Source organism: Equus quagga, chromosome 15 (assembly GCF_021613505.1).
Source record: "Equus quagga isolate Etosha38 chromosome 15, UCLA_HA_Equagga_1.0, whole genome shotgun sequence".
Classification (NCBI taxonomy): domain Eukaryota; kingdom Metazoa; phylum Chordata; class Mammalia; order Perissodactyla; family Equidae; genus Equus; species Equus quagga.
In genome coordinates this window covers 28,925,457-28,953,434 of record NC_060281.1, presented here as the reverse complement: position 1 = coordinate 28,953,434, position 27,978 = coordinate 28,925,457, and the positions used below count along the sequence as shown (strand labels likewise).

General features: G+C 45.8%; 1 protein-coding gene across 6 annotated transcripts in view; it reads left to right on the top strand.

Annotated features, from left to right (window-relative positions):
- ANKS1A (ankyrin repeat and sterile alpha motif domain containing 1A) overlaps window positions 1-27,978 on the top strand; it is a 178,301-nt gene that overhangs the window by 115,155 nt on the left and 35,168 nt on the right. For all 6 annotated transcript variants that reach the window (XM_046640767.1, XM_046640765.1, XM_046640764.1 and 3 more), the window contains one exon: window positions 26,616-26,682. In XM_046640767.1, coding sequence (XP_046496723.1) covers window positions 26,616-26,682 — 67 coding nt within the window. The remainder of the gene's footprint in view (window positions 1-26,615; window positions 26,683-27,978) is intronic.

The following is a 27,978-nucleotide window of genomic DNA, read 5'->3' as shown; positions in this document are numbered from 1 at the left end:
TGAGAGAGTGTGTGTGTGTGTAGGTTCTGTGTTGTTTCAGATGGTGAATTACATTACAGCTGGTGTGTCTAGCTGAGGGTGGGGAAATATCTGAGTCAGCCATGCCCAGGGACTGTGGTTGCCTAGTTAGTGAATGGGTAGTGCATGCAGGCCTAGATCTGGCTCAGGTCGAGATGCCAAGTGTTGTAATGCCTCTGGTCTGTCCTTGCTCCTTCCCAGTAAATCTGCCCAGATGACCACCTGCTGGCTGCTGGCTCCTCATCATCTCTGGCTCACATGAAGTATAGCATAGCAAAACAAGCTGGCTTCATTATATTCTCATAAGACAACTGTTTCTCTCTTTTCTCCTCCTTGAAATCAATAGACCCCAGAGAAGTTTAATTTGTTTAGAGGTGTGCCATGTAGTCAGAGTGGCAGCTAAGTAATTACCTGGCCAGATAATCAGGGACAGGGTTTTTATTATATGAGACTCTAGGAAGTCAATTAATCTGGACCTCACTTGGGCTTCGTTTGGAATCCATGACCATCAGCAGCCACACAGGGCTCTTTTCTGGACCCCAGGATTGTGCCAGCGCCCTCAAAGATATGATCTCCTATCTCAGCTCTGTGTTTTCCTGGAAGGCTGCCTTGTCTGTTTAGGGTTCCTTTACTTTTCTTTGTCCTGCTTTCTTCCTCATAGATATTCCCTCCTGATGCCACCAGGAGAGTAGCCCGTGGGTAAGAAGAATGCTTGTGGCCTAAAGATTCTGAGCAGAGCCAAGAGGCTGAACGGTCTTTCCCAGGCATCCTGCTCTGTCTTGCTCACGAGCTCTAATGACCCAGTCTCTGGCGCCACAGGACCCACCTGTCCATAACTCAAGGCAGCCTGTTTATTTATCTGGACAGGTGGAAAACAGCCTAAGCTCACTAGGAGCCTACAAATGACAATTTGTCTGGCAGTCTGTTCTTGCCTGTCCTGATTTAAAGAACCAAGAAGCCATTGTAAACTCAGTTGAAATGGTGTGGTTTGTATAAATATCCCGGTTCCTTTTCACTTTGGAGCTAGCTATTTTCAACAGAACTTCAAAAAAGAAAAGAAAAAGAAAAACAACCCCGTGGGAGTGCCTTTTATCTGTTACACAGTGGTGTGCAGTCCTGGGTTTGTTGCTGGGGAAATAGCTTCCTTCACTGACATCCAGTGCATGGACGATCCTGGAGTTTATCTTCAGGGGCTGGCTGAGCCCTCTGTGCTGGCCCATAGGACAGGAGAGAATGCCGTGGGACTTGGGGTGTAGTGTGAGGGGAGTACACTCCAGGAGCGGGGTCTTCACCAGACCCCGCGGTCTTCAGCGGTGCTCTTGGGTGGAGTATTTGTCTTCAACAACCTCCGTGACTAACTGTGTACGGAAGTCTAGGCAAAGCCAGCCCTGGAAATGGAATTTGTATGTCCTGGGCATATTTTAAAGTTATAATATCTGAATGTGGTGAAATTTAAAAGGTTTCAAAGAAGTTGTCATTTTTTTAAAAAGCCTCCCTCCCTCTCGGCTCCTCAGACACCCCATCCCTCTCCTTAGTTTTTTGAGTATCCTTCCAGAAATATACTGTGCATATATAAGCACTTTAGACATGTCAAGTACATCTTTTTTTCAAAGATTTTATTTTCCCTTTTTCTCTCCAAAGTCCCCCGGTACATAGTTGTGTATTTTTAGTTGTGGGTCCTTCTAGTTGTGGCATGTGGGATGCTGCCTCAGCATGGTTTGATGAGAAGTGCCATGTCCGCGCCCAGGATCCGAACCAATGAAACACTGGGCTGCCTGCAGCGAAGCGCGCGAACTTAACCACTCAGCCATGGGGCCAGCCCCTCTTTTTCTTTTTAAGATAAAATAGTGTCATACATACTCATCCGAATCTCTCTCTTTTCATTTAATAATTTTTGAAAGTCATTCTAATTAAGTACATGAAGTGTTTCCTTCTCTTTATACTTCATACTATTCCATTGTATGGATATACTATCATTTATTTTAAAAGTTTCTTGTAGATGGACATTTTGGATGTTACCAAGTTTTTGCTAATTAAAAGTAATGCTGTAATGCATATCCTTATACAAAATTATTTTAAGGTAAATTTCTAGAAGGTGCCCCGGTGTGGTAAAGGGTTTATGCATGTTAAATTTACTCCCTATCACAACATAAAGAGAGCCTGTTTCTGTACACCTCACCAACCTGGGTGGTCAGCTTTCTCATCTCTTTTTGGTTAACAGATTGGTAATGTTATCTTAGTATAGTTTTAAAATGGATGTCTTTTATTATGAGGGAGGTTGGCATCTTTTCATATGTTTAAAAAACACTTCTGGGTTCTGCTTGTTCCTTTTTCTTTTTTGTTTTAATTGTTGAATTGATCTCTTTTTTCTCATTTATAGAAGCTTTTTTTTTTTTTTGAGGAAGATTAGCCCTGAGCTAACTGCCGCCAGTCCTCCCCTTTTTGCTGAGGAAGACTGGCCCTGAGCTAACATCCATACCCATCTTCCTCTACTTTATCTGTGGGATGCCTACCACAGCATGGCTTGCTGAGCAGTGCCATGTCCACACCTGGGATCCAAACCGGCAAACCCCGGGCCGCTGAAGCAGAACGTGTGCACTTAACTGCTGTGCCACTGGGCTGGCCCCTATAGAAGCTTTTATATTTGAAGAAATTAGCCCTTTATCTGTGATATGAGTTGTCTTTTGGCTTTGTTTATGGTATGTTTGTAGTTTGTTTTTTTAACAAGCATACATTTAAAATATTTATATAATTGAATCTATCAATGACTAATGACTTCTGGATTTTGTGTCCTTGTTAAAAAGCCCTTCCCTAGTTAAAAAGACAAAACACAAATTTCAGGAACCGGCCCTGTCCTGTGGTGGTTAAGTTTGCATGCTCTGCTTTGGCAGCCTGGGGTCCACAGCTTTGGATCCTGGGCATGAACCTAGCACTGCTCATCAAGCCACACTGTGGTGCCATCCCACATAAAATAGAGGAAGATTGGTGCAGATTTTAGCTCAGCAACAATCTTCCTCACCAAAAAAAAAAAAAAAATTTCATTTTCTTATTCTAGTACTTTTATACTTTCATTTTTCAAGTTTAAATCTTTGTTTCTTCTGGAATTTATTTTCATATAAGGAGTGATAAGCATTCAGTTGACTTATGATTTTTAGCCACTATTTGATCTAGTCCACTGTTTGATTCAGTTTTCCAGGTGAGGAAACTGAAGTCTGAGAGCTGAAATGACTTGCATAAGGTGTTGGAGTTGATAAATGAAGCCAAGTGGAGTTATGACTTTCAAGTCTTAATAAGATTGTATTTAGAATATAGGTGAGCTGAATTTTTGTTTTAGCATTAATTAGCAGTTACTTTTCAGTTCCTCTTGTTTCAATCCAAATTATTGCAGCAGTCTTACTTTTCCCCCCAACTCCAGAAAAAAATGTTGTCTGTGTGTTTAAAGGAAAGTAACTTGGAAGAGGTAGCTCCTGGGAAAAAACATGAGTTTTCCTTTTCACTATTAAGGCTTGTAGCATTTCTTCCCTTTACTGCTGTCCCAGATGTGCTGATTTTCAGCAAATTCTGAAATCAAGAAATTGGAAGGAATCTGAGTTACCACGTCTTCCTACCACCCTATGAACAAAGTCACTTCCATGTTCTCTAAAAGTGAGCTTCTGGTTTTTGCTTAGAAACTCCAAGTGATCCCCTCTGATGTTTGTCATTACCTGTGTGAAATCGTGGAAACTCCTTTTTCATTTCCAGCTAAAATCTGTGACTTCCATAGTGTGTGTCAGTTCTGGCTTTACCTTCTGGGTCATGTGCACTGTCCTGCCTAACTGCCGTTCAGATAGCTGAAGCTCCAGCTATGTCCTCCCCCCGAGACCTTCTTATTTCTTCTCCAGGCACCCCAGTTCCTTCCCCCTCTCCTCAGATGTCTTGTTCTCAAACTGCTTCTGTCCTGACCATACTCCTCTGAATGCATCTGGGTCTTGAAGTTGTATGACATTGCTACAGATTGCGTTATACATCATGATGAGGTTTTGCTTGTCACGTGGCACCTGGTAGTGCTTCATCAAGGAGTTTGATGTGCCTCCTACTCTCCTGAAAAATTAAGGGGATAAATTTGTCAGTGAGCCCAAATCAAAGACAGTATGCATGACCCTTCCAGATCCCCTAAGACCCATCAGGAGGCCATACAGAAGGCTGCTCTGTGCAGTGACTGAGAGCTGCTTGTTGCCTTGTGAAGTGTCCGCCTGTGCTGCTTGCCTGGGAGATACAGCTCAGCCTCTGCCTTGTTGTGCTTTTTGGCAAAATCAATGTAGTTCTTCTTCCCTGCACCCCATCACGGAACAATGACTATGCCTACACTCCACCTGCCGGTGTCGTCATCCTGCTCTGGTTCCTGAGACTTTCTCAGGCATTATTAGCAGCTACAGGACTCACCATGCCCTTAATTTGTAGGTAAAGATGCTTTTGTACTAATTTTTCTTTTGAAATCGATAGGATTGATGCAGACTGGGACAGCCTGTGTTGTAGAAATGACTTTGAGCCAAGCCCTGTAAAGAGTGTATCAAGCCCTCACGTACCCTTGACCCTGAACTCTTTCTCTTCTCCCCATCCTGTGTCAGTCACCAAAGCTTCCTCCCAGAATTTCTCCCCTTCCTCTTCATTCCCACCTGCCTTCCTGGGATCGCCTCAACAGCCACCTCCTCAGTATTCTCCACTTGCCTCTGGGCTTCTTTAGTCCATCTTACTTGTGGCTGCTTTATGTTCCTAAATATTTTGTATTACCTCGCCTGACTAAAAACCTTCCTTGGTGCTCTGTTGCTACAGTATAAAGTCCAAATTCCCCACCCTGAATTCATGGTTCTCCAGAGAATGCCCCCATGGTCCAGCTTCTCTGCCTGGCTTTCTCTCTCATCTTTTACTCCGTTTGTGGCTCCCGTGAATTCCTTTACCCACTAGTTTCCTCTACACTTTGGTTTATACCTTTTTGCCTGCTGGAATGGCTTTCTCCATTCTTTTGTTGAAATTCCACCCTTCTTTAAAGGCTTGCTCTTTCATTTAGTCAATACATTTATTGAGAGCCAGCTGTGTGCCAGGCATTATTCTAGGTGCTGGGCATACAGAAGTGAAATAGTAAACGCTCATCCAGCTTTTGAGAGATTTGCAGTCTAAAGGGAGAGACAGATATTAAACAAGTACAAACAAATAAAAATATTGTCACAGACGAAGATAAGGGTTCTTGGAAAAAAAGACCATAGTGCTGAGAGGTTGGGAGGTGGGGTAGACCCAGTTTAGATGGAAGGAGTTAGCCTGCTAAACCGGTGGTGGGGACCAGGGGGCCAGGGGCCGAGTGCGGGAAGAGGAGGAGGTGAAGTCTGTCTGCCGTAAAACCTGCCCCCTGGCGTCTTGAGACTGCAGAGGCGTTTCCTTTGACACGTCTCTCCTCGGGCCCTAACTTGGCACTTCGGGCATTGCTGATCTTGTTTTTCGTGCATGGCCCGTCTCCCTAGCCAGATTAGAGACGTTTCAGGGCTAGTAATCACAGTTCATTTTTACAAGCCCTTCGGCTCCCCAACCCAAAATGGGCACTTAGAAATGTGAGTCAGTGATTAAGAACCTTGGAAGGATGTTAGAGGTCCTTAAAATGTCATGATCGCTCCAAAGAGCTCAAGGTTTGCATTGCTAAAGACTTTGCCATGTTAGGCGTAGATATGTTTCTTCTTCTTCTTGAGGAAGATGTAATAATTAAGCCCTTCTCCATCTCACCCTTAAATTTTGAAGTTTATTTTCTTTGTCATTCTGTAGCAGTAATAGTCCTTTTATGCCACAGCTGAGGGATTCTAGAGAATATGCAAAATAATTTGCTTCACTGATGGGAGCATAGAAATTTATGGATTTCACGAGAGGTTTATTGCCAATGTTTTATTGATTTCTCACTTAATTCGATAGATTAACCCCGTCCCCCCCCCCACCTCCCTTTTCCTTAAGTTTAAGATGTTGTTTTACTAAAACATTCTAGTTTGGAAAGGGGGGGTTGAATTTTATATTTAAATGCCAATATAAGTTTCAAGCTCACTCCATTTACTGCCTGCTCGCCCATACATAAAATAGTTAGCATTTGTAAAGAATATTGAAAATAGAAGCCCCATTGGAAATGTCACAGTGGCTGTTACAACGCTTTCTACTTTCAAGTATCATATATTTAAGTTGAGAACAGTTCCTGGCCCCTAATCTTTTCAATTAAACTGAGAGCAGAGAAGAACCAGATCAGATACAGTGTATTTCTGCTCAAATATCAGCCCCTGCCCAGGTAGCTCTCTGCCTCTGTGGGTCTCCAGAAGGGCCTCCTGCAGTAGAGCAGATGCGTAACTAAACAAATCCACAGCTGGACCCATGTGTTTAAAGCCATTTAACGGGCTTTATAGGCACTTATTCGATAGAACGGAAGAGTTAGCATTTCTGACATATACAGTGCTGGTGGAATTGATTTGTCTGGAGGAAATTTTCCAAAGCCCTTTTTTAAAAAAATCAGAGATATTGCTGCTGATCCAGAAATAAGGTCCTTGATGAGTCTCCCGTGTTTGGGCATTAACCCAGAGGTCTGGCCATGCTCCAATTCAGATAATGCTGTTTCTCTGTGCTGAATTCCTCCTGAAGGGTCGATCAGATTCGACCTTTTTCATCCTGGGCAACTGCTCGAGAACTGCTGGTTTCTAAGGCCGGAGCTTAGTGATGGATGCATTTGTTTCACACTGACAGCGATTTCAATGTAAAATCTCCCAGACCCTTGAGGATGGCAATAGACTGATCTCAATGAAGAATGAGTCTGTTGGTGCTCGTGCAGAGAGGCATTAGTGTCTCTCTGTGCTCTGGGAGGGGTTCACTTGTCCAGATGGACCTGGGCAGGCTGGCAGTGCAGGCTCCGTTCCTGGGAGAGAGCTAGTTAAGTGCTTGAAGTCGTCAGTGGTGTTAACACCCACAGTTCCTTTGGTCAGTCATTCCACAAAGAAGCATTTACTGAGTCTCGATCCGGCTTGTGGAAAATGCTGCCTGCCTTTGGGGAGCATTATGTACCCTCCCAAGTTTGTGGCCTTGCCCTTTCCTTGATTTAGTTTAGGCAATGCTTCCTACTTGTGTTAATTAAAGTACATTTCCAAGGCTTTGTATGCTTAGCATCACTTTGGCCAATATCATTGCATCATTTGCTAAATTTTGTGTAAAATGGTAATTGTATCTTTATGTCTTCCTTGTTGAGCTGAAAGGGAAATGCGGCATCATAAATCTGAGGTGAGTTTGTTAGAGCTAATCGAATCTACAACAACGGGGGCTCCATGTCTAAAGAGAGGAAGCCTGAGCTGACAGTATGATTGACAACTGTGAAATCACCGAAGGACTAAATAGGCTAAGCACAGCCTTGTTCCTAAATCCCAGCATAATGAGATAAAACACAGATGCAGAAACGTAAAGGTGGTACATTAGAACAGATAAAGGAAACAGCTCACTTTACACGGCTGATAGTAAGCCTGGGGGACTCATTACCCTGTGAGTAGGTGGAAAACGTTGGCTTAGGAACCATCTCGCTATGAATAACAGGCAAAAAAGCACTGGCTGGCCTCCCTGGAGCCTTGTTCTCAGCCGCACTGCCGCTGGCTTTCCAGGCTGGCTGAGACTTACACTTTATCAGCAGGTATTTATTAGGTGCCAACTATGTGTCAGGCCCTGTACTACGTGCTGGGTGCAGGGTGTGCAGATAAAGGACACAGTTCCTTCTCTTAGGGGGCCTCCTTTAAGGAAGTCAGGGGCAGCTCCTGAATTCTGTGTGAGGAGGGTTTCGGGACAGCAGTCTGATGGAAACTGGGGGCTGCAGCTTGTCTTAATGATATGATTCACTGTTTTTACTTGTTTTATGTGTTAGATCAACACATAGTTTTCTAAATATGCTTTTATTTATACCTTCTGTGAGACTAAGAAAATGTTAGTTGTTTATATAGAAAGAATTTTATTGTTATTTGGATTGGCTTGGCAGAGGGTAACTGTGCCCCAGCCCCTTGGTGCTGCTTCCTGATACTGCCATTGCTGGACTCTTTTCCACCTGTTTAACCTTAATGCCACACTGACATCTGGGTCTTAGGGCAGATGTTTGTTTTAACTGACTTCTTCTCTATTTCAAGCCTGGCCACATACTGATCGGAGGTTGCCAACCTGGGTCAATCAGAAATCAGACAGCCTCATTTCTCTTCTCAGTTCCACAGTTGATTTGTTGGTGATTTTGAGCAAATTGCAGTCATCTCTGGGTATCAGTTTCTCTGTCTGTAAAATAGAATAAAATTAGAAAGTTTTCTGCAGGTTCCCCATGGAATCTGGAAGGTCACTGCCTTGCCTGGAACCCATTGGGAGATTTCTTTCAGAAGCCAGGCCTCTCAGAAACATGGAGTGGTGTCGTCAGTGGCTGCTCTTCACAAGTGGCTGCCCTGCCTCTCTCCACTTGCATCCTGCTTTGCATTCAGAGCAGGAAAGCTATTAGCACAAGGCTCATTTAAAACCCCAGTTGAGGAGGTTATCATAGCATCCCTAATTCTAGTGAGCAGCTCCAGTTTTCCCTTCAGCAGTTGGAGTGATTAAATGTCATAATATATCAGGGGATACCAATTAGGAACATGGGTTTCATGCTGGGTGCTTTTGCATTCTTTGGTTGGTATTGGGCAGAGTACTGACCTGCCTTGGCAGCATGTTTAGTTGGGGCGTTCGTTGAATTGAATTGGACTGACCAGCCAGAAGAGTCTCAGGGCCAGGATTGCTGCCAGGGCTTCATCTGCTCTGTCAGGGTCAGCCATGGGAGCAGCTAGGATCTTACCCGCATTTCTCCTCACGCTGCCCAGACAGCCAGGCAGAATATTTTTGTTTTGAGCCTAGATGCTGCTTTGATTTATTGTAAAACGTCAGAGCTGGAAGTTTCCCTAAATGTGAGTCATCTCCTCTACAGGTTAGTAAACTGAGGCCCATAGAGGGTGTGACCTACCCAGAGTTGCACAAGACCTTTGACAGTGCCCAGACCTCTGTTGCCTAGCAACATCTTTGGCACAGAGTGGGCACTCCTGCTTGTTGAGTAAATGAGCAAACCCAGATCTCCTGGGATTTGTTTGAGTAACAGAGTTAATTTTACTTTTTTTGGTTTAGACTGTCAGCGTACCAAATCTGATTTTGGTTCAGTGCTTGATCTAGAGTGTTAGAATCTGATTCCATCTACTTTCTTGAAACAGACTATCAATCTTTCGTGTTGCAAATACCTACTGCAAAGTTTAACCTTGTGCATTCTTACCCTCATTCGTGGGACTTTAAAGCAGTGGTTCTCAAAGTGCAGGGGCAGACCAGCAGCATCAGCTTCACCTGGGAGCTTGTTAGAAATGAGAATTCTCTGCTCCTCCCCAGACCTGAATTAGACGCTCTAGGGGTGGAGCCCAGCAGTCAATGGTGTAAGAGTCTCTCCAGGTGATTCCTGTGCACGCTGAACTTTGACAACCACTGCTGTAAGAGGATAGTCTCAGCAGTGCTTCCTCCACTATGCAACGTGAGCACCCAGTTATGAACACACAAGAACTAAGCATGGGGTTACATAACACTAGTAATCAGAGAAAATTTAATGCAAGTTTTATCTGACACATTTAATATATCCGTGGTAGTTATTGTGCTAGTGGCAATTAGGCAAATGAAAAGCAGTTCATATAAATGGCTATAATGAGTATTACTCAGGCAAATCAAGTTTTTATCATTTTTTCGCCTATTAGCTTTCTAGTCTGATAGTCGTCATGCTGTTGGCAGTTTTCGTCATTACATAGATATACATCCCTTAGATACTGACAGAAATACACTCATTCATATTTGAAATTCAGCTCTAATTTCCCAATTGTTCGGGTTCCCTGTTACCATTTATCTTAGATTGGGTTCCCCCCAAAGCAGGATTTAGGTGCAGATAGTTTATTTGAGAGGTGACCCTAGGAGGCACTGGCAGGGAGTAGGGGAGTGAGAAAGAAGGAAAACAGTAAAGGTGTGTTCCCAAGGGGTTACCACTCTGGGCCCTTGGGCTCAGGCCTGCCAGGGCTCTGGCAGATGGCCTCAGTTATCCCATCTGAGGGTGGAGGGAGCTAGGGTATTTATCTGCTGCCTCCAGTCAGTCTGGGTGAGAGCTGCTCCCTTAGTGGGAGGAGGGGCAGGACATTAATCCCCTGGCATGTCCATCTACCCAGGATACAGGCCTGGAGGGCTCTGGCGGCTGGAAAGAACCCTCAAAGAGTTGCAGGTGTTTGCAGTTGGAAACTGTCCGACTGGCGAGCTTAGAAATGATGAATGCTGAGAGGACATGCAGGTACTAACGGTGTCTGCTCCACCACCCTGGGGGCCCCGTCAGTGTCCCAGGCGGAGGTTTCTCAGGCTTTCTTGGATGCACCCCTCCCCCACACCTCAGGAGGCTTTGAGGAGCACCACCACTGTCCCTCTTGGCACTTATCACTCCTGGAGTCCTGGTTCTGGAGGAGATGTGACAGGCAAGTACTCAGTGGTCTGAAAGCAGCTGCCAAGGGTGGGGACAGGAGGAAGGGAGAGGGTGCAGTGAGAATAGACTCTGGGTCTCAGAGTCTGAGCAGGGAGAGGGCAGAGAGGAGTAAATGAAAAAACCTGGGGTTGTCGATGGCTGACTGGTTCTCTTTGCTCTGGTGGTGGAGAAAAGGAAAAGCAGAGGATTCTGGGCACTGGTAAGAGGAGTAGACGATAGAAGAGAAACTTAAATTTCTTGTCAGTAAGGCCCTATGTGGCCCCATCTCCCAACCCCAAACAGCACTCGCATCTTGTCCCACTTTTGTGTTCTTTCGAGTCTCCCCAGGCTGCAGAGAACTGTCAGAAGCTGACCAGGCTGGGAAGAAAGGGAGCTGGATGCCAGGCCTCCCTGTGGGTGGGTCTGTTGGCATATTGTGGTTGCTTGCCAGCCTGGTGAGGAGGGAGGGACTGGAATTTTGCGTTCTTACTATGATAGGCCTCAACAAGATTTTGACTGGTCCGTGATGAAAGGAGAGCATTGAGGACAACGAGGACTATCATGGTGGCTCTGGTGGCGTTTGGTTGCCAATTGCCTTTATTCTGAGTATGTCCTTCCTTTTTTTGTACTTCAGTTGTCTTTTCATTTATAAAACAAAGGGGATGTTTTCATGTTAACTTAAAAATGTTTTTTCTTTATTCAAATTTTTTGTTTTGAAATCATTATAAATTCACAGGGAGTTGTAGAAATAGTACAGAGAGGTCCTTCATTCAGTACCCTTCACCCAGTTTCTGGCAGTGGTAATATATTACATAACCCTAGTATGGTATGGGAGCTGGGAAACTGACATTGGTGCAATCCACAGACCTTATTCACATTTCCCTGGTTCTACATGGGGTGGGGGTGGGGGTTGTTGTGTGTGGTTTTATTATGTGTAGGTTCATGTAACCAGCACTGCGATCAAGGTGCAGAGCTGTTCCATCATCACAAAGACCTCCCTCAGACTTCCATCCTGTTGATTTTTGAAGTCCTTGTTTGCTGTGATGAAAAGTCAGCAACCTTATAACATTCCTATTATCCCGATTAGAGGGGAAAATGGCCCACAAACTTGCTAAGTTTAGGGACCACTGCCCTTGTCCCCTGGGGAAGTGAGACAGCACACTGCTCTGCACAGAAGCTGTTCTCCTGAAACAGGCAAGTGCCCAGGGATGTAGAGAACTGAGGGCAAGAAAGCTGTTTTTACCTCAGGTCTTTTTCCTGCAGGGTTCAGACCTCTAGAGGCTTATCTATCTTCACCAAGGAGTGCGCCATATTCTGCCACTTTCCCAGATCAGTGGGGTATTGCAGCAGAGAGGCAAGAAGCAAGGTTCAGCCCCTGTACTGCCTGGGTCGTTGCCTTGATTAAATTATTTAACCTCTCTGAGCCTTAGTTTTCTTACCTGCAAAACTGAAAGATTCATCTGGATAATCTCTAAGGTTCCTTCTAGCTGAATCTGTGGCTTCCTGCCTCATGTGGCCCTTGCCTCCCTGCCCTCCGTTTCCATTGACTTGGCGGGGGGAGCCCTGAGGCTGAGTTTGTTGATCCTTGCACCAGCTGTACTCACTTATCCCCACTTCTGGGAGCAAGAATGAAAAAACAGAGGTTAAAGGCTTTGTACTTCACAGTTTTGACTAGAGCCATCCTGTTTATTTTCAACTATGTAGGAGCATATTTGAGATTCTGGTGCATGTGCATGTGCACACACACACACCCTGAGCTCAAAGATGTTTGAGAAAAACAAATTTCTTGTTGATCATGGTCGCAGTGAGTCCTACGGTTCCTTCAGTCTGGACTTACACTCTCTCTACACCAGTTCATTGGTTGCTCAAGCATTTGATTCTGTAAGAAGCAGACTCTTAGAAGACAAGGTTCCTGCACCTAGTTAACAGTGGAGCTGGGAAGCCCAACCTGGGACCACTGACCTTTTGCCAGAGACTCATGGGGGTCTCAGCAAGCTTCACCTGCACCCCTTTCTTCTCTTCCATACACCTCAGGGATTGGCACGCCTATTCCGGGTACCTGTCCCACTGTCTCCTCCCTCTCTTGTCTTATCCCAGAACTCTATGAGGAAGGGACAAAGTTTTTCAGTGTCTCCCCAGTTTTACTGTACCTGAAATAAGCACGCAGTCCTCTTTTAAGTTTTTATTGCATGTCAAACAAAACAAAAATGGGAAACTGAGAGGCTGGCAGAAATAGTCAATAAATAGCCAATAATAGAGATGTTATAAAGTTATGAGAAATATTAAAAGTAATATTATCCTGAGTCTTACTCAAACATTAATAATCTCAGTCTTTCCTTGGCTTCTCTGACCTTTTCCTCTCGTTGTCTTGAGGCTGTAGCTCCCACTCCTTTTCCAAAGGGCCCTGCCTCCTAGGCACACACACAAAGCCCCTAGAGAACAGTTCTTGGCAGTGATAAATGCTTGCAAAACAGCTGAGACTGGTGTGTTGTGGTTGCTCTGGAATCTTGGTACAGACCGAGGATGGAGATGGTCTTTGCAGGGTGGGTGGCCCAGGGACCTCCCAATGCAAAGGTCTCACAATGTGGAGAGGGCAGTGTGGCCATCTTTTCTGCCTTTCCTCTCCCTGTATGCAGCTTTTCTTGGTGTTCTTGTTGAGAAAATTCGTGTACTCGGTAATTGCAACTTGCAAGACTCCCTTGCCAACAGGCCCAAGAGTGCAAATCCACAGGGGCTTTCCTGGGGCAGGCGGTCTTCACTGAGACTGTTTTGAAAAGGCTGTGCTCTTTCTGGTTATGCAGTCTGGTTGTATACTTGGACATGAAGTTTAGCCCACAGCTGTTTCGTGCTGCTGCCCATATAGGGAATGGATTTTCTCGGGAGTCCCAGAAAACATGTGACTTTGCCCTGCTAGCCCATTGAGAAGTGAGGGCTCACTGCTTTCCCTTCACCAGTGCCCTTTCTTGAGATGCTGGGACCTTTCCATGGCCTCCCATTCCCTCACCAGCCAAAGGGAGCTCCTGTCCTTAAGCTCTGGTCCCCGAACCTATTGGGTTACTTCAGGGGTGTCAACTTGTGCTTCTATCCACTAGGCCAAGAAAGACAGACAGGAACCTATGTTGTTTAGGAATACTGACATGCTGGTAAATTCTAAAGAAAAGCAAGAGGATGAGAGCATTTAATTCAGGAGGCTGGTGGCCTCAAGCCAAAATCTATTTCCTAAATCAGGTGGTGGGCATGTGGATGGCTCATTTATTATTGTTTAAATCATAATGTTATAAAATATACTCTGTAGAATTTGAGATATATTTCAGTTTTTTAAAGAGGAAGGAACAGAGTTCCTTGTGGTTGAAATCAGCACAGGGCTGATGTAGGAGGAGGCTGACGCGGGAACTTAGCAGTGAGGCAGTGAGGATACAATTGGAGGAATTTTAGGTGGAAAGATGCCACACATCTGCTGGGAAAGCCACCTTTTTCCACCTCTCATTCCCTCTTCGGGAAAAATCTCAGATCCAAGAAAGATGTATCTCCTACACACATCCCTCCCTGAGAATCGCTTAAGGTGTAACCACTTTAAAAGCACTTTGTCTGTTTTTCCACTGGGTATTGACTGAGCCCGCCCAGTGCTCAGTACCTGCTAGAGCACCAGTGGGAACTACAAAAGAAGCTGAAGAGGCATGGTGCGCGTATATGAAAGGACCAGGAACCATCCTCGGACCATGTTTTTGTGAGCGTGTTCGCGTTAGTATAGGACAGCCAGGCAGCCTCTGCCACAAGAATTCTAAAGAAACCTTACATGCAGTCAGTCCAAAAGGGTGCTGGTAGGGCACCTGTGCTCATCGAGTACTGGCTGTGTGCCAGCCACCCTACCTATGTTATCGCATTTAATCCCCATACCGCACTGCGAAGCAGGTATTATCTTCTTCCCTGTTTACAGATGAGGTTCAGGTAGGTTTTGTATTTTGCCAAAGGGATAAACCAAGGATTAAAGCCTTGCTCTGTCTCTGAAAACTTTTTTATATTAGACCACACCTGGTGTGGAAGAGCACAGGTGACTTGAGCTGGTCCTGGAAGGAATGATGGGGCGAGGATTTGGGGGCTGCAGAGGAGGCAGAGGCCTCCCAGGCTCAGGCATGGGATCTTGGGAACAGCAGGAATGTAGGTTGGTGAGTAGGGCAGGACAAGCAGTTGGCACTACCAGCAGGCCTCCAGGCAGGGGGAGGCATCTCAAGTGCGCTGTTGGCCGTACACCTGAGCCCTGCTTTCCTACCTAGATAATAATTATCCTACACGTACCTATTATTCTCATGGAGTGTTTCCACATATCTTATTCTCCGTGGTTATATTTGGGGGAATATAAGGATGCCATTTCCATAATTGTTTGTACTCCTTGATGGGATTGGGGGTGGGGCCAGGCACAGACTAGTTCCTAGCTCAGGCTTTTTCTTTAGGATGACCTTGAATGCCCTTCAGCTTCAGAACACATCTCTGAGACTTGGAGGACTCCAGTTGCCTCCCTGCCACATAGTCTGCCAGGGAAGGTAAGGGTACCAATATAGAGGGGAAAAGTCTTAAAGTGACCCTTTGTCTCTGTACTCCCGGCTTGAGATCTGGGTGGGCTGAGGACAATTCCTGTTCACTACCTGCTGTAGGCAGTGAATGGAAGCTGGAAGTTTGATTTGCACGAGGTAGCCTCTGAGTTGACAGAATGTAAGAGCCCATGACTTGCTAAAGCCTTTGATCTGTAACCAGGAGATCACACGGCCCTGGCTGGTTGGCCCTGGATCACGGCAGTGATCAATGAAAGCATAAGGCCTTGTTGAAAGAGGAACCATGATGACAAAGAAGGAAGGGCTGAAAGTATGCTGGGAGTCACCTGGGGTTGTTTACCAGCTCTCAGTGGAGAGGCTTTTCCGGAAAAAGCAGCTGGAGAGGAGTTCTGTGTCTCTGGGAGTTTAGACTTACTTGATAATGAAAGTAGTTTGAGAATTACTACGTGGCAGCTTGTCGTATTGATAATATATTGATAACGGGGGCTAGCGTTGATCAGACACTGCTGCCAGCTCCCCCAGGGGCTTTTTATGTGGCCAGTTGGGACTGGGGTTGTTTGGTTACAAAATTCTGTTAAAGGAGGAAGTCATTTTTAAAAAGAAAATGTTTATTTTTAAAAGAAGCAAGCACTTGAACCCCAAATGGATAGGTGTGCATCTCGGTCTTTTGATGTGGAGCTGGGGCCTTCTCCTTCTGTGTGGCTCTGCTAGTTTGGCCTTCTCTGTCCTCTTTGTTACATGAACCACATCCATAATACATTAGTGATTTAAACTTCCAGTTTGAGTTTCTTCAAAGTAAAGCAGGAATTTACCCACTTGTGAAGCAGCCTGAGGACAGAATCCTTTTAGAATTTTTTACAATTTATTTCTCTGACAACACTTAATTCAAGAGCATATTTTAAAAAATGATCCTGTTATTCAGTCTCTTCAGCGCATCTACTTGGTTGTCACCGAAATAGCTCTTTTTGCACTTGTTTCATCATTTATGTAATGTTTAATTAAATTTTCTGTTTTCATCAACAAATATAACCATCTTAAACAGTTCTAGAAATCATCCCCACTGATTCTTAGTAAGCAGAACGCTCAGTGGGTGGAAGCAGAAGACCCACGGGGGTGCTTGAGAGAATCCTGTGAGCTGTGAACTTGGGCGTGAGCTGGTATAGTTTACCGAGGGTTGGCTAATTGCGCTTGGCTAATTGGTGGGTCAGTTAAGTAGGGGTCATTAACAGACTTGCTAGGTAGGTCTTGTTATCCCTGTTACAGATGACCAAGCTGATTCTACGGTCCTCGCCTGTTTTACTCCCTGCGGACCCTGCCCCACACGAGCCAGCTTTCTCTGGGGTGTGGTGGAGGGGGTCAGCACCCTGGCCCCTAGCCCTCCCTTCTACTCCTGCCCGAGAAGGAGCAGGCCTGATGAGACCAGGCTCCCTCTCCTCCCTCTCCTCTCTTTGTTATTGTTCTGGGTCCTCCATGTTCTTGCTGAGGAACTGCCTTGTAGAAAGGCGGCACCTCCTCACACAAGATGTTTTGTCCTGAATGGAGAAGCAGCCTCCAGCTGAGTGTCCAGGAAGTGAGCTATTGTTCACCCAGCATGTTCTAAACATTTTCTGCCATAAGGAAGCCCTTTCCCTCCGGTTTGTCCTTTCTTTTTTTTTTTTTTTTTTTTAAACAAAAGAACCTGGGTTTTGATTAACTTGTTTTTTAGGTGGAATTCTGTTTATTTTGGAACCAGATGAATGTGAATCATGAGTGCAAACCCTTTCTAATCTCTATAAACTGAAATGAGCCATGGAGTAGGACTGCGTGGACTATTTGCCTGGTATCTGTGGTTTTCCAAGGACTGCAGATGTTTCCCAGTAAAAGGAAGACTTACATCTGGACAAGTAGGTTACAGAGTAAAAACCAAATGGCTTTTAGGCTCAACCCTGCTTTTCCAAGGGCTTAATTTAAGAAGACTCCCTTAGTATTCCTGCTATGGCCCCAGGACATGGCAGGGATTGAAATCTCCCAGGAACAGGGCAGACAGACATTGCCTTTGGAGAAGGAGCAAATCTCAGCATCTTTGCTTACAGCAGCAAGAACCTTGTCTTTACTTCTAGGATGATGTCATTCAGGGGATGAATGAATTATACAAAGACCCCATGTCTTTTAGGTGGTGCGGAGCTTGCTCAAACTCTTGTCATGGTAAATTAACTCCTCATTAGAGCTCTGGAAACCAAACACTGCGCTAAGACTTCCTGTACATTGTCTCAGATCCTTACAGCAGCCCTGTGTCAATGTTTCCATTTTGCCTTTGAAGAAGTTGAGGCTTAAAGAAGAGAGGTCAAGTAATTTGCCTATAACGATGATCCCATGAGTAAGGAATTTTTTCACACATTATGGAAGAGGAAACTGAAAAAGAAGTTAAATGACTTGTCCAAGGTTCCACAACTAATTAAGTGGATTTTGAACTCAAGTTTCTTATTCAAGTCCTCATTCTTTCCACCACTATTATACACTGCCTTTCAATGTTCTCAATCCCATATATTTGAAATTGTACTGTGAGCTTTAATAGAGTAGAAGGTAAACCCTAACTAAGCTGACACTGTGAATCAGAAAGATAATCAATCAGGCACTGGTCACCTATTTCTAGTACTGTGCCCATGACATTATTTAACTTTTCTGATGTTTCCTCTTTATTTTTTAACTTTTTTGCTTGAGGAAGATTCACCCTGAGCTAACATCTGTGCTGATCTTCCTCTATTTTGTATGAGGGTTGCCGCCCCAGCATGGCTGCCAATGAATGGTGTAGGTCCACATGTGGGAACCAAACCCAGGCCACCAAAGTGGAGCAGGCCGAATTTAACCACTCGGCCATGGGGCTGGCCCTGGTTTCCACTTCTTTAAAATGGGGACAGTCACAGCTCCCCCCTAGGCTCTTTGTGAGGATGAACTGAATTGCTGGCAGGGCAGTCAGCTAGTGCCCCACTGAAAGAACCTAGCCCCCAAACCTAACAACCCTTGAAGGCTTCAGTGTTAACATTGTTGGTCAAAAGTACTTTCCTAGAAGGAAGGGTACCTTGCTGTGAGCACCTGATTTGATTTTCAGGAAAGATGACCTCCTGAAGTAAGAAAAGGATAATCTAATAAGCTCTCAGCACAGTCCACACACCTTATTCCCTTACTCCTTAAGTATTTGAGGGTGGATTTGATCTCATTGTATTGATTTCAGGCTACAGAGGATACAAACATGTTCCAGCCACGTATTCTAATGTGCTGCCTATCATGCTAAAGTAACTCACTGATGTAGGGATCAGTTTCTTTTGAGTCTGATTAATGTGAACCAGTTTCCCAGGGTCTGCTCATCCCTGGGAACACTGATAATTTGAGTTTTCAGACTGGGAAAACTGGGGTTAGCCTAGGTCCCAGAATAGAGAAAGCCACACCACAACAGAAGAGCTATGCTGAGAGCCCTTACCCCTAAAAGCTTGGTGACGCGGAACAATGGTAAAGTCAGCTTTCCCACATTCCTTTCGCTTTGTTTCCTTTGCCTGCTGGGTATGTCTCTGCTTATTAGCATGTTGAGCAGAGTTCATTACAAATGATGAAACTCAGACCAGTGTTGATCTTACAATTTATTATTCTCTAAAAGATTTGATCCTGAAAAAGATTTTATTCTGAAAACTTTTGAATATACAGGAAACTTGAAAGAGACTTGCATAGTGAAATATCTGTATATCCACCACCTAGAGCTTAGATTCTGCAATTAGCATCTTGTGGTACTCGCTTTATCTCTTATCTGTCCATCCCTCAGTCCACTTAAAAATCCATGTTATTTTTTGATGCGGTTCAAAATAATGCAGACATCAGAACATTTCATCCCTAAACATTTTAATATGTATATCATTAGTTAGAGTTGAATGTCTGCTTATAGTTTTGGGGGGAGTAAATTTATACACAGTGAAATGCGTAAACCTTAAGTCTGAGTTTTGACAAATATGTATACATTTGTGTGACCCAAATTCCAGTCAAGGTACAAAATATTACCGTCACCCCAGAAAGTTCCCTCATGTCCCTTCCAGTCACTCCTTACCCCTCCTCACCCCCAGCAACGACTCTTTTGACATTTTCCACCACCGTGTATTAATTTTGCCTATTCTAGAACTTTATGTAAATGGAATCAATGCAGTATGTGCTCTTTTATGTAAAGTTTATTTGAAAGATTTTAGCTAGTGCTTTAAAATGAAGTTTGCAGACTCTGTCAACTTCATTTATCCAACTTCTTCCTAATTCTCAACTTCAGAGATAATTAGGAGTGACATGCTGCAGGAAATCTCAGGGCAGCTAATGAATACTGATAGTGTATTTGTATTAAGTATATCTACACTGATGATTATTATTTTTCTACCTCTTAAGTATTTATAATCTGGTGCTCAGAATTCGGCATCTGACCCCTTCCTATTACAAGGCAGATGTTCTCCTGCAGAATCTGAGGAGCCAACGGGTGTAAGACCCCACCCGCAGCCACACTGCTGGGGAAAGCCATTCTCAGTGGGAACTTGGGGTGTTTTCTTTGGGCTGCTGTAATCCTCATCCAGACTGGCAGTGCAGTGTGCTGTAATGAGATTCAGAGGGTGGGAGAACAGGACCGAGGCAAGATTACTTGGAGGGCGGTGGTGGTGAAAGAAAAACCAGAGAAAGACCAGAGGCAGGTTACCCAGGGTTTTAGGTAACTGGAGCCTTTCTGAAGTTGGTGTGCTGCCTCCTCATTCTTCCATCCCTCCCCCAAAATAAGCCTACTCCTGGATAGAAAGTAGATTGTGTCAAGTGGACTAGAACCCAAATACATAATCCTCATTAATCTTTTAGATTCTTGTCCCACTTATTAAAGCCAGTACTTGGCACATAACCCAGAGTTATATGGCAAGCAATAATAAAATTAATTGGAATCTAGGTCTCCTAACTCTTTTTCTTCTTTCAGCAGTTTCCTGGGGCTTTGAGTTAAAGATTGCTTTTATCGTATGCTGTTCTAGCATGAGAAGGTCACTTGGCAAGCACCGTTTACTTGTAGAACTCCCTTTCTGTCCAGTTGTAGGTCTGGGGCATGAACATCTCTGGGTCTGGAACGGTCCAGCTGGTAGTTGTGGGGTGTGAGAAGCTTTGGGGAGCAAGGCCCAGTGCCAGCAACCCAAGAGGTATGGGAAAGGTAAAAATGAGGAGAGAAAGGAGAGTTCGAGACTTGGGGTGGGGTCAGGAAGTAGGAGTGCCACCGGCTTTCCTCTTTCCACCAGTCTAGTCTGGGGCAAGCCCACCGCAGGCTTTAATTTGAGGCTTTGTTGGTGACAGAAGGACAGCATTTTTAAAACAAAACAGCTCTGTTGTCTCAGCCTACTAGAAAAAGGAGATTGAGAAGGAAGGTGACAATATAAAGGAGATTCAAGTAGAGAGATATAACAATAAATATGGTAACAGTCTGACTCCCCCCCACCCGCCCCCATGATGAGAAAAATTAAGCTGAGACTAATAGCGTGCTCTGTGGAAAAGAAGTTACTCATTGTTAGTGGAGCTGCCACGTCAGCCTGCCTCGGCAAGGGCAGCCCTGAGCGCGTTGGCAGATATTTATTCATTCCCTGCCGTCTTCTCCCCTCCCCCATCTGCCCTCCTCCCTCTCCCAAAAGCAGTTGACAAGGTTAGAAAATCAGGACAAATAATTTACTTCAATCCATCTTTGTCTTTCCTGAGGCCTTGTGCAATTCAGTCTGGGAGGAGAGGGTGAAAAAAATAACCAAGACCCTGGTCACTGACCCTTTTTCAAATGTGGAATCAAAGCCCACTCTAGGCTGAGAGCTTGTCTGCTGCTAAGAGGCAGAAGACAGAGATGGTGATGAATTCTTATGTGGTTTCTGGGCCCCGGGTGTGCAGCTGTCAGCAGTCTTTAGGGTTCCTTACACAGCCAGCCGGAGGAGCTGACTTTGACGTCAGCAGTCACCTGATGTCATGGGCATCCGATGAGGCTGACAAGATTAAGGCTCAGTCCCTCAGTCCTGCGCTCCTGGGAATAGAGAGCACTGTCCAAGCAAAGCCACCTGGCCAGAGGAGAGGGTCTGCTCTCGGTTCCCCCCATCAGCCCCTCCCCATAGCAGGAAGCTCGAGCAGGCTCCACCACCAATGGCGCTTACCGAGAGACAGAGCTGTGCCATCAGCAGGGAGTTAGGAGTCTGCCCGTGGAGTAGAGCTTCAGTTTTCTCATGAAAAATGGGACAGTACATTTGCTTGGCAGTGAATTGAGGCTCTGCAGGATTGTTGAGAGAAAGGGCCAGGTAGTAGTTCTGGGGTGTGAGGTTGCTGTGTCTGCAACCCCGGGAGGTTGGAGAAAGATAAAAATGAGGAAGGAAGAGGAATTAGAGAATCCAGACTGGAGTCCAGAGGTGTTGGCCACTTTTTCCCTCTTACTATTATTAGGTGACTCTCCTGGCATGGGCATTTAACAAACACAGCTGTTCTTGTTTGTCACTGAGCACCTCCAGTGTGCCAGCTCGGTACAAGGCACTGTGTGGATCTAAAAGACGCAGTATGAAATGGGATCCTTACCCTTAATGGTTCTATACCAGCTCTGGACACATCATCAAACGGTTATTAGGGAAGTAACAGTGAAAATCAGAGTGTGTTTCTGGGCCTGTAAGGTATTAAAGCCTTGGGGGCAGAGAAAGAGAGATGAGGTGTCTCCAGCCCTAGTGGTACAGGTCCAAGGAGACCAGTGTGTGTTTTCCAACTGGTAGGAGAGTCCTAGGGAGCTGACAACTCCCCAGGCAGCAGAAAAAGTATTGAGAGGGAATGTCTGACACCAGGAGCCAAATTCAGTTGCTGGTGAATTGCAGAAACATCTCCTTCATGGTCCCATTTGCACCAGAAGAAGGTGGGAGGAAGGGGATCCCTTTCCCTTTCGCCTCTCCATGAAATCCCAACTTAGGGCCAGATTGATTTCTGTTCTCCTGATATTTCTGCATATGGAAGCCCCTGAACGTAGCCATTGATTCTGTACCGCCTCCTGGAAGGGAGGTTTCACACAAGCCTTAGAGCCAAGTTTCACCAAGGCTGGTGGTTCTCCTGTGGACTTCCTGGGCTCAGAACGCTTCCTGGCATACAGAAGTCCCATCAAAACCTGGGGGAGTATTTCTTGCCCCAGCAGCTGTCTTCTCCCTCCCCTCATTCCCAGCATCCATTGAGGAGACTAGTGTAATCTGAGTGGTTCCTGGCAGCTAGGTTATGGTGATGGGAAATGAGGCCTTTCTATGTACCGAACACTACCTCCCATTGCCTGCCTGTGGGAACCAGGATCCTGTATTCTAAACGAGCAGATGTCAAATGTCAGGTGGCCTGAGCAGCAGTATCTCTAGTGTTTGTATTATTTTCTCAGCCATACAGGGAATACATTTTATACGGCTCTGGTATTAGGGAAAAAAGTCTGAATAGAATAATCTTGAATACTTTATGAAAATAGAATCTTTCCAAGCATTTTTTGAATACTTGAGTCCATTATGGTGATAACTTTTAGCCCTTACCTTACCAAACACAAATGTAAGTTCTCTGTAGAGTGTGTGTGAAGTGCAGTAGGAAGCACAGCCATTTCTTATCTCTCTCCAAAAATGTCACTGATCCCAAACAATAGAAACAGAAGAGAACATTGAACTGTGCCTTCTCATTCTATTCCACCTGCCTCTTCCCCTGACATTCCCCTGAGATGCAGAGTATTTCTGGGAAAGCAGCCTAATCAGATTGTCTTTTAACTTAAGCCTGAGTGGTGTATAGATCAGAATGGTATCTGTCTTCTGTGGCCACTCCTCTTTGTCTAGACTACTAGACTAAAATGACCATCTTCCCTCTCTGCCGGTTCTGGGTCCTGGGGGTGTGGCGGGAAGAGAGATGAGCCCAGCTCTTCCCTGTCTCCATAGCCCAGGCTGTGGGGCTGGGCAAGACCACAGCCCCAGACAGCTCTGTGCTTGTGCTGCCAGGATGGGGACCTGCCCGTCTCTACCCCAGCGGGACCTCTTCACTGCCACTTCCCTCCTAGTCCTGAGCTTTCAACAAGGCAGGAAGGGGTCCTGAGTTGCAAGCTGTCAGTAAACTAGAATCTTCTCAGCTTGACTTAACCACTGCAGTTCACAGAAAACAAAGCACACTTTCTGGTCTGGATGAAATAGTTCTGAGTGTCCATTAGCGTTTCCCAGCTGCCCTGCAGTCTGAAGTACCTCACATGCCCATCCAGAGGGTAGGCGTGGAAACCTGGGCTTTTCCTGGCCTTTTGTAGTTGGCGTGAGGGTAATTCCAGGCTCAAACAGGAAGGAACAGAGCAAAGAAGCAGTAGGGTGTTCACTCTCATTTCCAAAGGCCCTTTGGGCAAAATCTCGTGAATTGGGCAGCCAGGAGATGTTGATTGGACAAGCTGGCCGGGTCTTTGGGTGTTAGGTGCTTATGATGATAATGAAATACATGATGTAGATGACTTGACCTTATTTCAGAAGCTATCTTAGAGTCACCCTCCATTTCAACTCTTTCCACCCTTGACTCTCTGCAAGGCCTTCGGAAAACAATGTTTTCGTTGCTGGCTCTAAGTAAATGGAAGCTGCCTTCCCTCCCTCCTTCCCATTCATTCAATAGGTTGCCTATTTACCATGAGCCAGGCCTGGGGGGTAAAATGGCAAATAAAACATGCTTGATTCCAGCCCTCATGGCGCTTACAGTGGTAATTCTCCCACATACACGATGGTTGACCTGCAGGAGTGATCCAAAGGCTGGTGGAGCTATTCCAGGGAAAAGGTCCCATCCCCTCATGTAGGAAAAAGTTTCCTCACCTCAAGCACCCTACTTTCTCCTATAAATGTAGAAAAGGAGAAAGAAGGCGCATCAGCAGCTATCTGTTAAATGCCTGCTATTTGCACAGTTCCAGGCTTCTATAATCTGATAGGGTAACCCAGGCTTCGAGACCTGGCACTGGTGTGTCATTTAGTGCCAGGTTGGGCAGTGCAGCCTGGGGGTGGGGAAGCAGCTTGGCCTGGAAGAGAAGTGCTGTCTCCAGATGTCCCTAAGCCCTTCCTATGGAAGAGGGTGCTCTAGGGGAGTAACCAGACCACTGGATTGACATTAGGAGAAAGGGTTAAATCTGTAAAAGGACAAATGTTATAGATGAGTGCTTTCTGCAAACAGGGTGAACTGACTAGGGGGGAGTTAGCAAGTGTCCCATCACTGGAAGCCTGTCAGCAAAATCAGACATGGGGTGGGAGCTGGGATTACTTGACCTGTGAGGTCCTGGCTGCTAACTCAAGATTCTGTCCCTGGAGGAATGCTCAAGAAAGAACTAAGAATTTTCCTACAGATATACTTGCAAATACATAGAAAGATGTATGTAGAACAGTATTCATCATAGCACTGTGTAGAGTGAGAAAACAGTGGAAACTCCACATGTGCCCATCAGGAGACTGGTTAAATAAATTATCATATTGCCATACACTGGATGACTATACCTCATCCATTAAAAAAAAACAATAATGTTCCGTATGAACTGTGGGAAGAACTCTAAGATGTATTATTAAATGCAAAAAGCAAATGCAGAACAGCATATGTGGACTGCCTCTGTCAGAATGGGAGGTGGAATACGTTCGTCTGTCTGCTTACGTGTGAATAGAATCGAACTAGAAGGATACTTGAGAAACTGGTTATCCTGGTTGCCTCCGGAGAGAAGAACTAGGCAGCTGGGAGATAGGGCTAAGAAGGAGACTTTTCTCTGAATAACCTTTGTATCTTTTGAGTTCTGAATCATTTGGATGAATCACTCGTCAAAAAGTAAATGTAAGTAAAAATACTTTTTTTAATTAAAAACAAGTTTTACCAGGCTGGAGCTCTGAGGACACAAGAGGGGATGTGGAAAGTAAACTAACTTTTCTTGAGCATCTACTGTGAATGAAGTGTTCTGCTAGACGCTTTATGTACATGGTACTTTAATCCACACAACCCTTTGTGGGAGGCAGTAGCTATCCCCGTGTTCATAGATTTAACACTGAGGCTTTGCTAGGGTGGAAGTGCTTGCCTATCCATTCTGGGTCTTCCCTCATTGCACCCTGCTGCCTGCTGAAGGAGGCAGCACTTGAAATGGGCAGGGCCAAGGAAAGCGATGTGTGGGGAAGAGAAGGAGGGAAGCATTTTCTTCAAAGGGCAGTGCAGAGCTGCTGTGGGGCTGCCCGATTCTAGATTCTGTGCTGGCCTCTGGGCTGCTGGGGCCTGATAAGTAGAGAGACACCCTCTGCTGCCCCATGGGTCAGATGTGTTGTACTTCCCTTTGCCTCTGCTAAGCTCAGAGATAGAGTTCGCAGCACGCATTCACAGGCAATCAAGTGACTGCCTGAGCCGGCGTCATTTCTGTGGGTGGAGGAAAATGCCTCCCTGCTCTCTGGCAGCAAGGGGAGAGGTGGTGCTTGCTCTGTGCTCTTCTGACGGGTGTCAAATGTGCTGTCTTTGTCTGCCAGCTGGAGGCTGGCTGGAGAGTTGTTTTTCTGATTGTCAGACCCGGGCTCCTTACTTGCACTTAGAGGAAAAAGCATCCAAGCCCTGGTACAAAAGGTCCTCTTTTCATTTCTTTGGAAAAAAGAGCAATGAATGAGCTCATTATCACTGCAACCCTAAAAGGAAGAGGAAGGGAGGAAGGGAAGGCGGCCTCCTCCTCACCACCCAGTCCTGTCCCTGGCCAGGTGTCCTGGAGTGGGGGCTTGGATCTGGCTCAGGGTGATCAAAGCCAGATGGCTGGGACAGGTGGTCCGTACAGGGGGCCATGCTGGAAACATTTGGACGCTTGGAGACCAGCTCTCTCTGCTGTGGTCCAGAGGAAGAATGTGTGTCTGCGCCCCTTCTTATCCCTTGAGTGCAAAGCTCCGTCCAGGACTGCTGGGCTCCAAGGAGCAACAGATCCTCCGTTCAGGGTTATGTGCCTGCCTCACCTTGGCTTCTAAGAGGTTCCTATGTTCAGGTGCTCTGCTTGTCTCAGCTCTCGAAATTGTCCTCACACCTCAGAGTTGGTGCTTATGCAATGTCAGTTATCTATTGAATGCTTACAATTTGGCAGGCACTGCTCTAGGCACTCGGGGTACAGCATGGAACAAAACTGGCAAAGTCTCTCCTCTCATGGAGTTTAAATTCTAGCCTGAGCGGTGAAACTTGCCAGATCTGGTCTGTCCTGTACCCTCTGCCTGATCTCTGCAGGGTCTGGGGAAACTGGGGGTGGGGGGTGGTATATACATTCCTTGGAAGGGAGGCTCTTTGGCATTTCCAGCAGCTGAGCCCAGATTGTTCCCCGCTCACTCTCGTCAGAACGCATCTTTAGACCCCATTGGGCTGTGGCCAGAAACGGGCCTTCCTTGATCTGAGCAGCAAAGAGTTCTGGTACCTTGCAGGTTGGTGCTGGACCTTGGACCTGGAGGCCCGCCCCAGTGCACTGATGGTGAGCTGGCAATTTTTAACCCGAGCCTGACAGCCTCTCCTTTTTGTTCCTTTTTCTTCCCTTTCAGATTGAGAAAATCATGAGCTCTATTGGAGAAGGGATCGACTTTTCTCAGGAACAACAGAAGATCTCAGGTATCGTACCATGCGGCCGTTTTCCCCTCAGAACACAGACCTTTGGCTCCTTCCGGCTCAGGTGTCTCCTGAGTCTGACAGAGGAGACAGACATTTAGGGGTGAGAGGTCAGCCTCAGACCGTGTCATGCTCTTGCAATTCAGAATCCGATCTCTTGAGGCAGCCCATCTGGCCGTTATTTGTGGGCTATGACTCCTTTTACATATTGGAGGGGAAAGTGTAGGAATTGAACTTTAGGCTGCCTGGTTTTTTTTGAGTGAACAATTGTCGTTTACTTGTAATTATTTTCGTAAGTGTCAGCTTTCTCAGATTGGCTTAAATTGGAGCATTCCTCAGAGCTGGTCACCCCAGCTTCCCAGGTGGCCCTGGCACCGACTCCTCATGAGAACATGGCTCTCATTTGCCTAATCCAGGACCCTGGCAGTGGGTGGGGTTGGAGCAGTGACCCCAGGCTGTTAACCTGCAGCGCCTGGAGGAGTCAGCTTGGCTCTTTGCTCCCTGTGGCTGTCTCCAGTTTTCCATTTACTTAGTCACTCCTGTTCTTACTTCAGATCTCTGCTACTTTGGGCATTCTTTTCCTTTCAACACCCTAGGGGTGAGGGCTGCCTCTATTTCCTTTGTTTGAAACAGGGAACTAGAGAGGCCATATCTGAGCTCTTTTCCTTGATAACAGAATTGTGATTGTGTTGCTTTCTCAGGTGAGGTGACAGTTCTTCAAGGTGCCTCTCAGAACAACCCTCACACCCCTTCCCCCAGGCATCTGCATGTTGTCCTGCCCCCAGGGCACCCAGGCTGAAAGCTGGAACCTGGCCTGTCCCCCTTGGAGAGGAAATGCCTCTGCACTGAAGGGGTAGGATTCCAATTCCGTGCTCAGGAGCCTCCATGCAGGATGACCTATTAGTCCTGAGTGACACCTCTAGCTCCAACATGGGCCTCTGGCCCTGGCAGGATGTCTGATAGGTGGGGGCAAGTGTGCACTCTGGGGAGAAAGCTGCTAAGGGGCTTGTGGAGAGAGCATGGGCTCTTGGGTCTCAGCCCTGGGCTCAAATCCTGATTCTAAACACATGTGTGTCTTGGGCAAATCACTTAATCTCTCTGAGCCTCCCAGTTCCCTATCTCCAATACTGGATAATAGTACTTACCTCATATTGCGGGGAATGAGTAATATATACAAATACTTGGGCTAAAGAGGTACTCAGTAAATAGTAGCTATGCTTGTTTTTTTTTTTGTTTTTTTTTTTAAAGATTTTTATTTTTTCCTTTTTCTCCCCAAAGCCCCCCAAGTACATAGTTGTA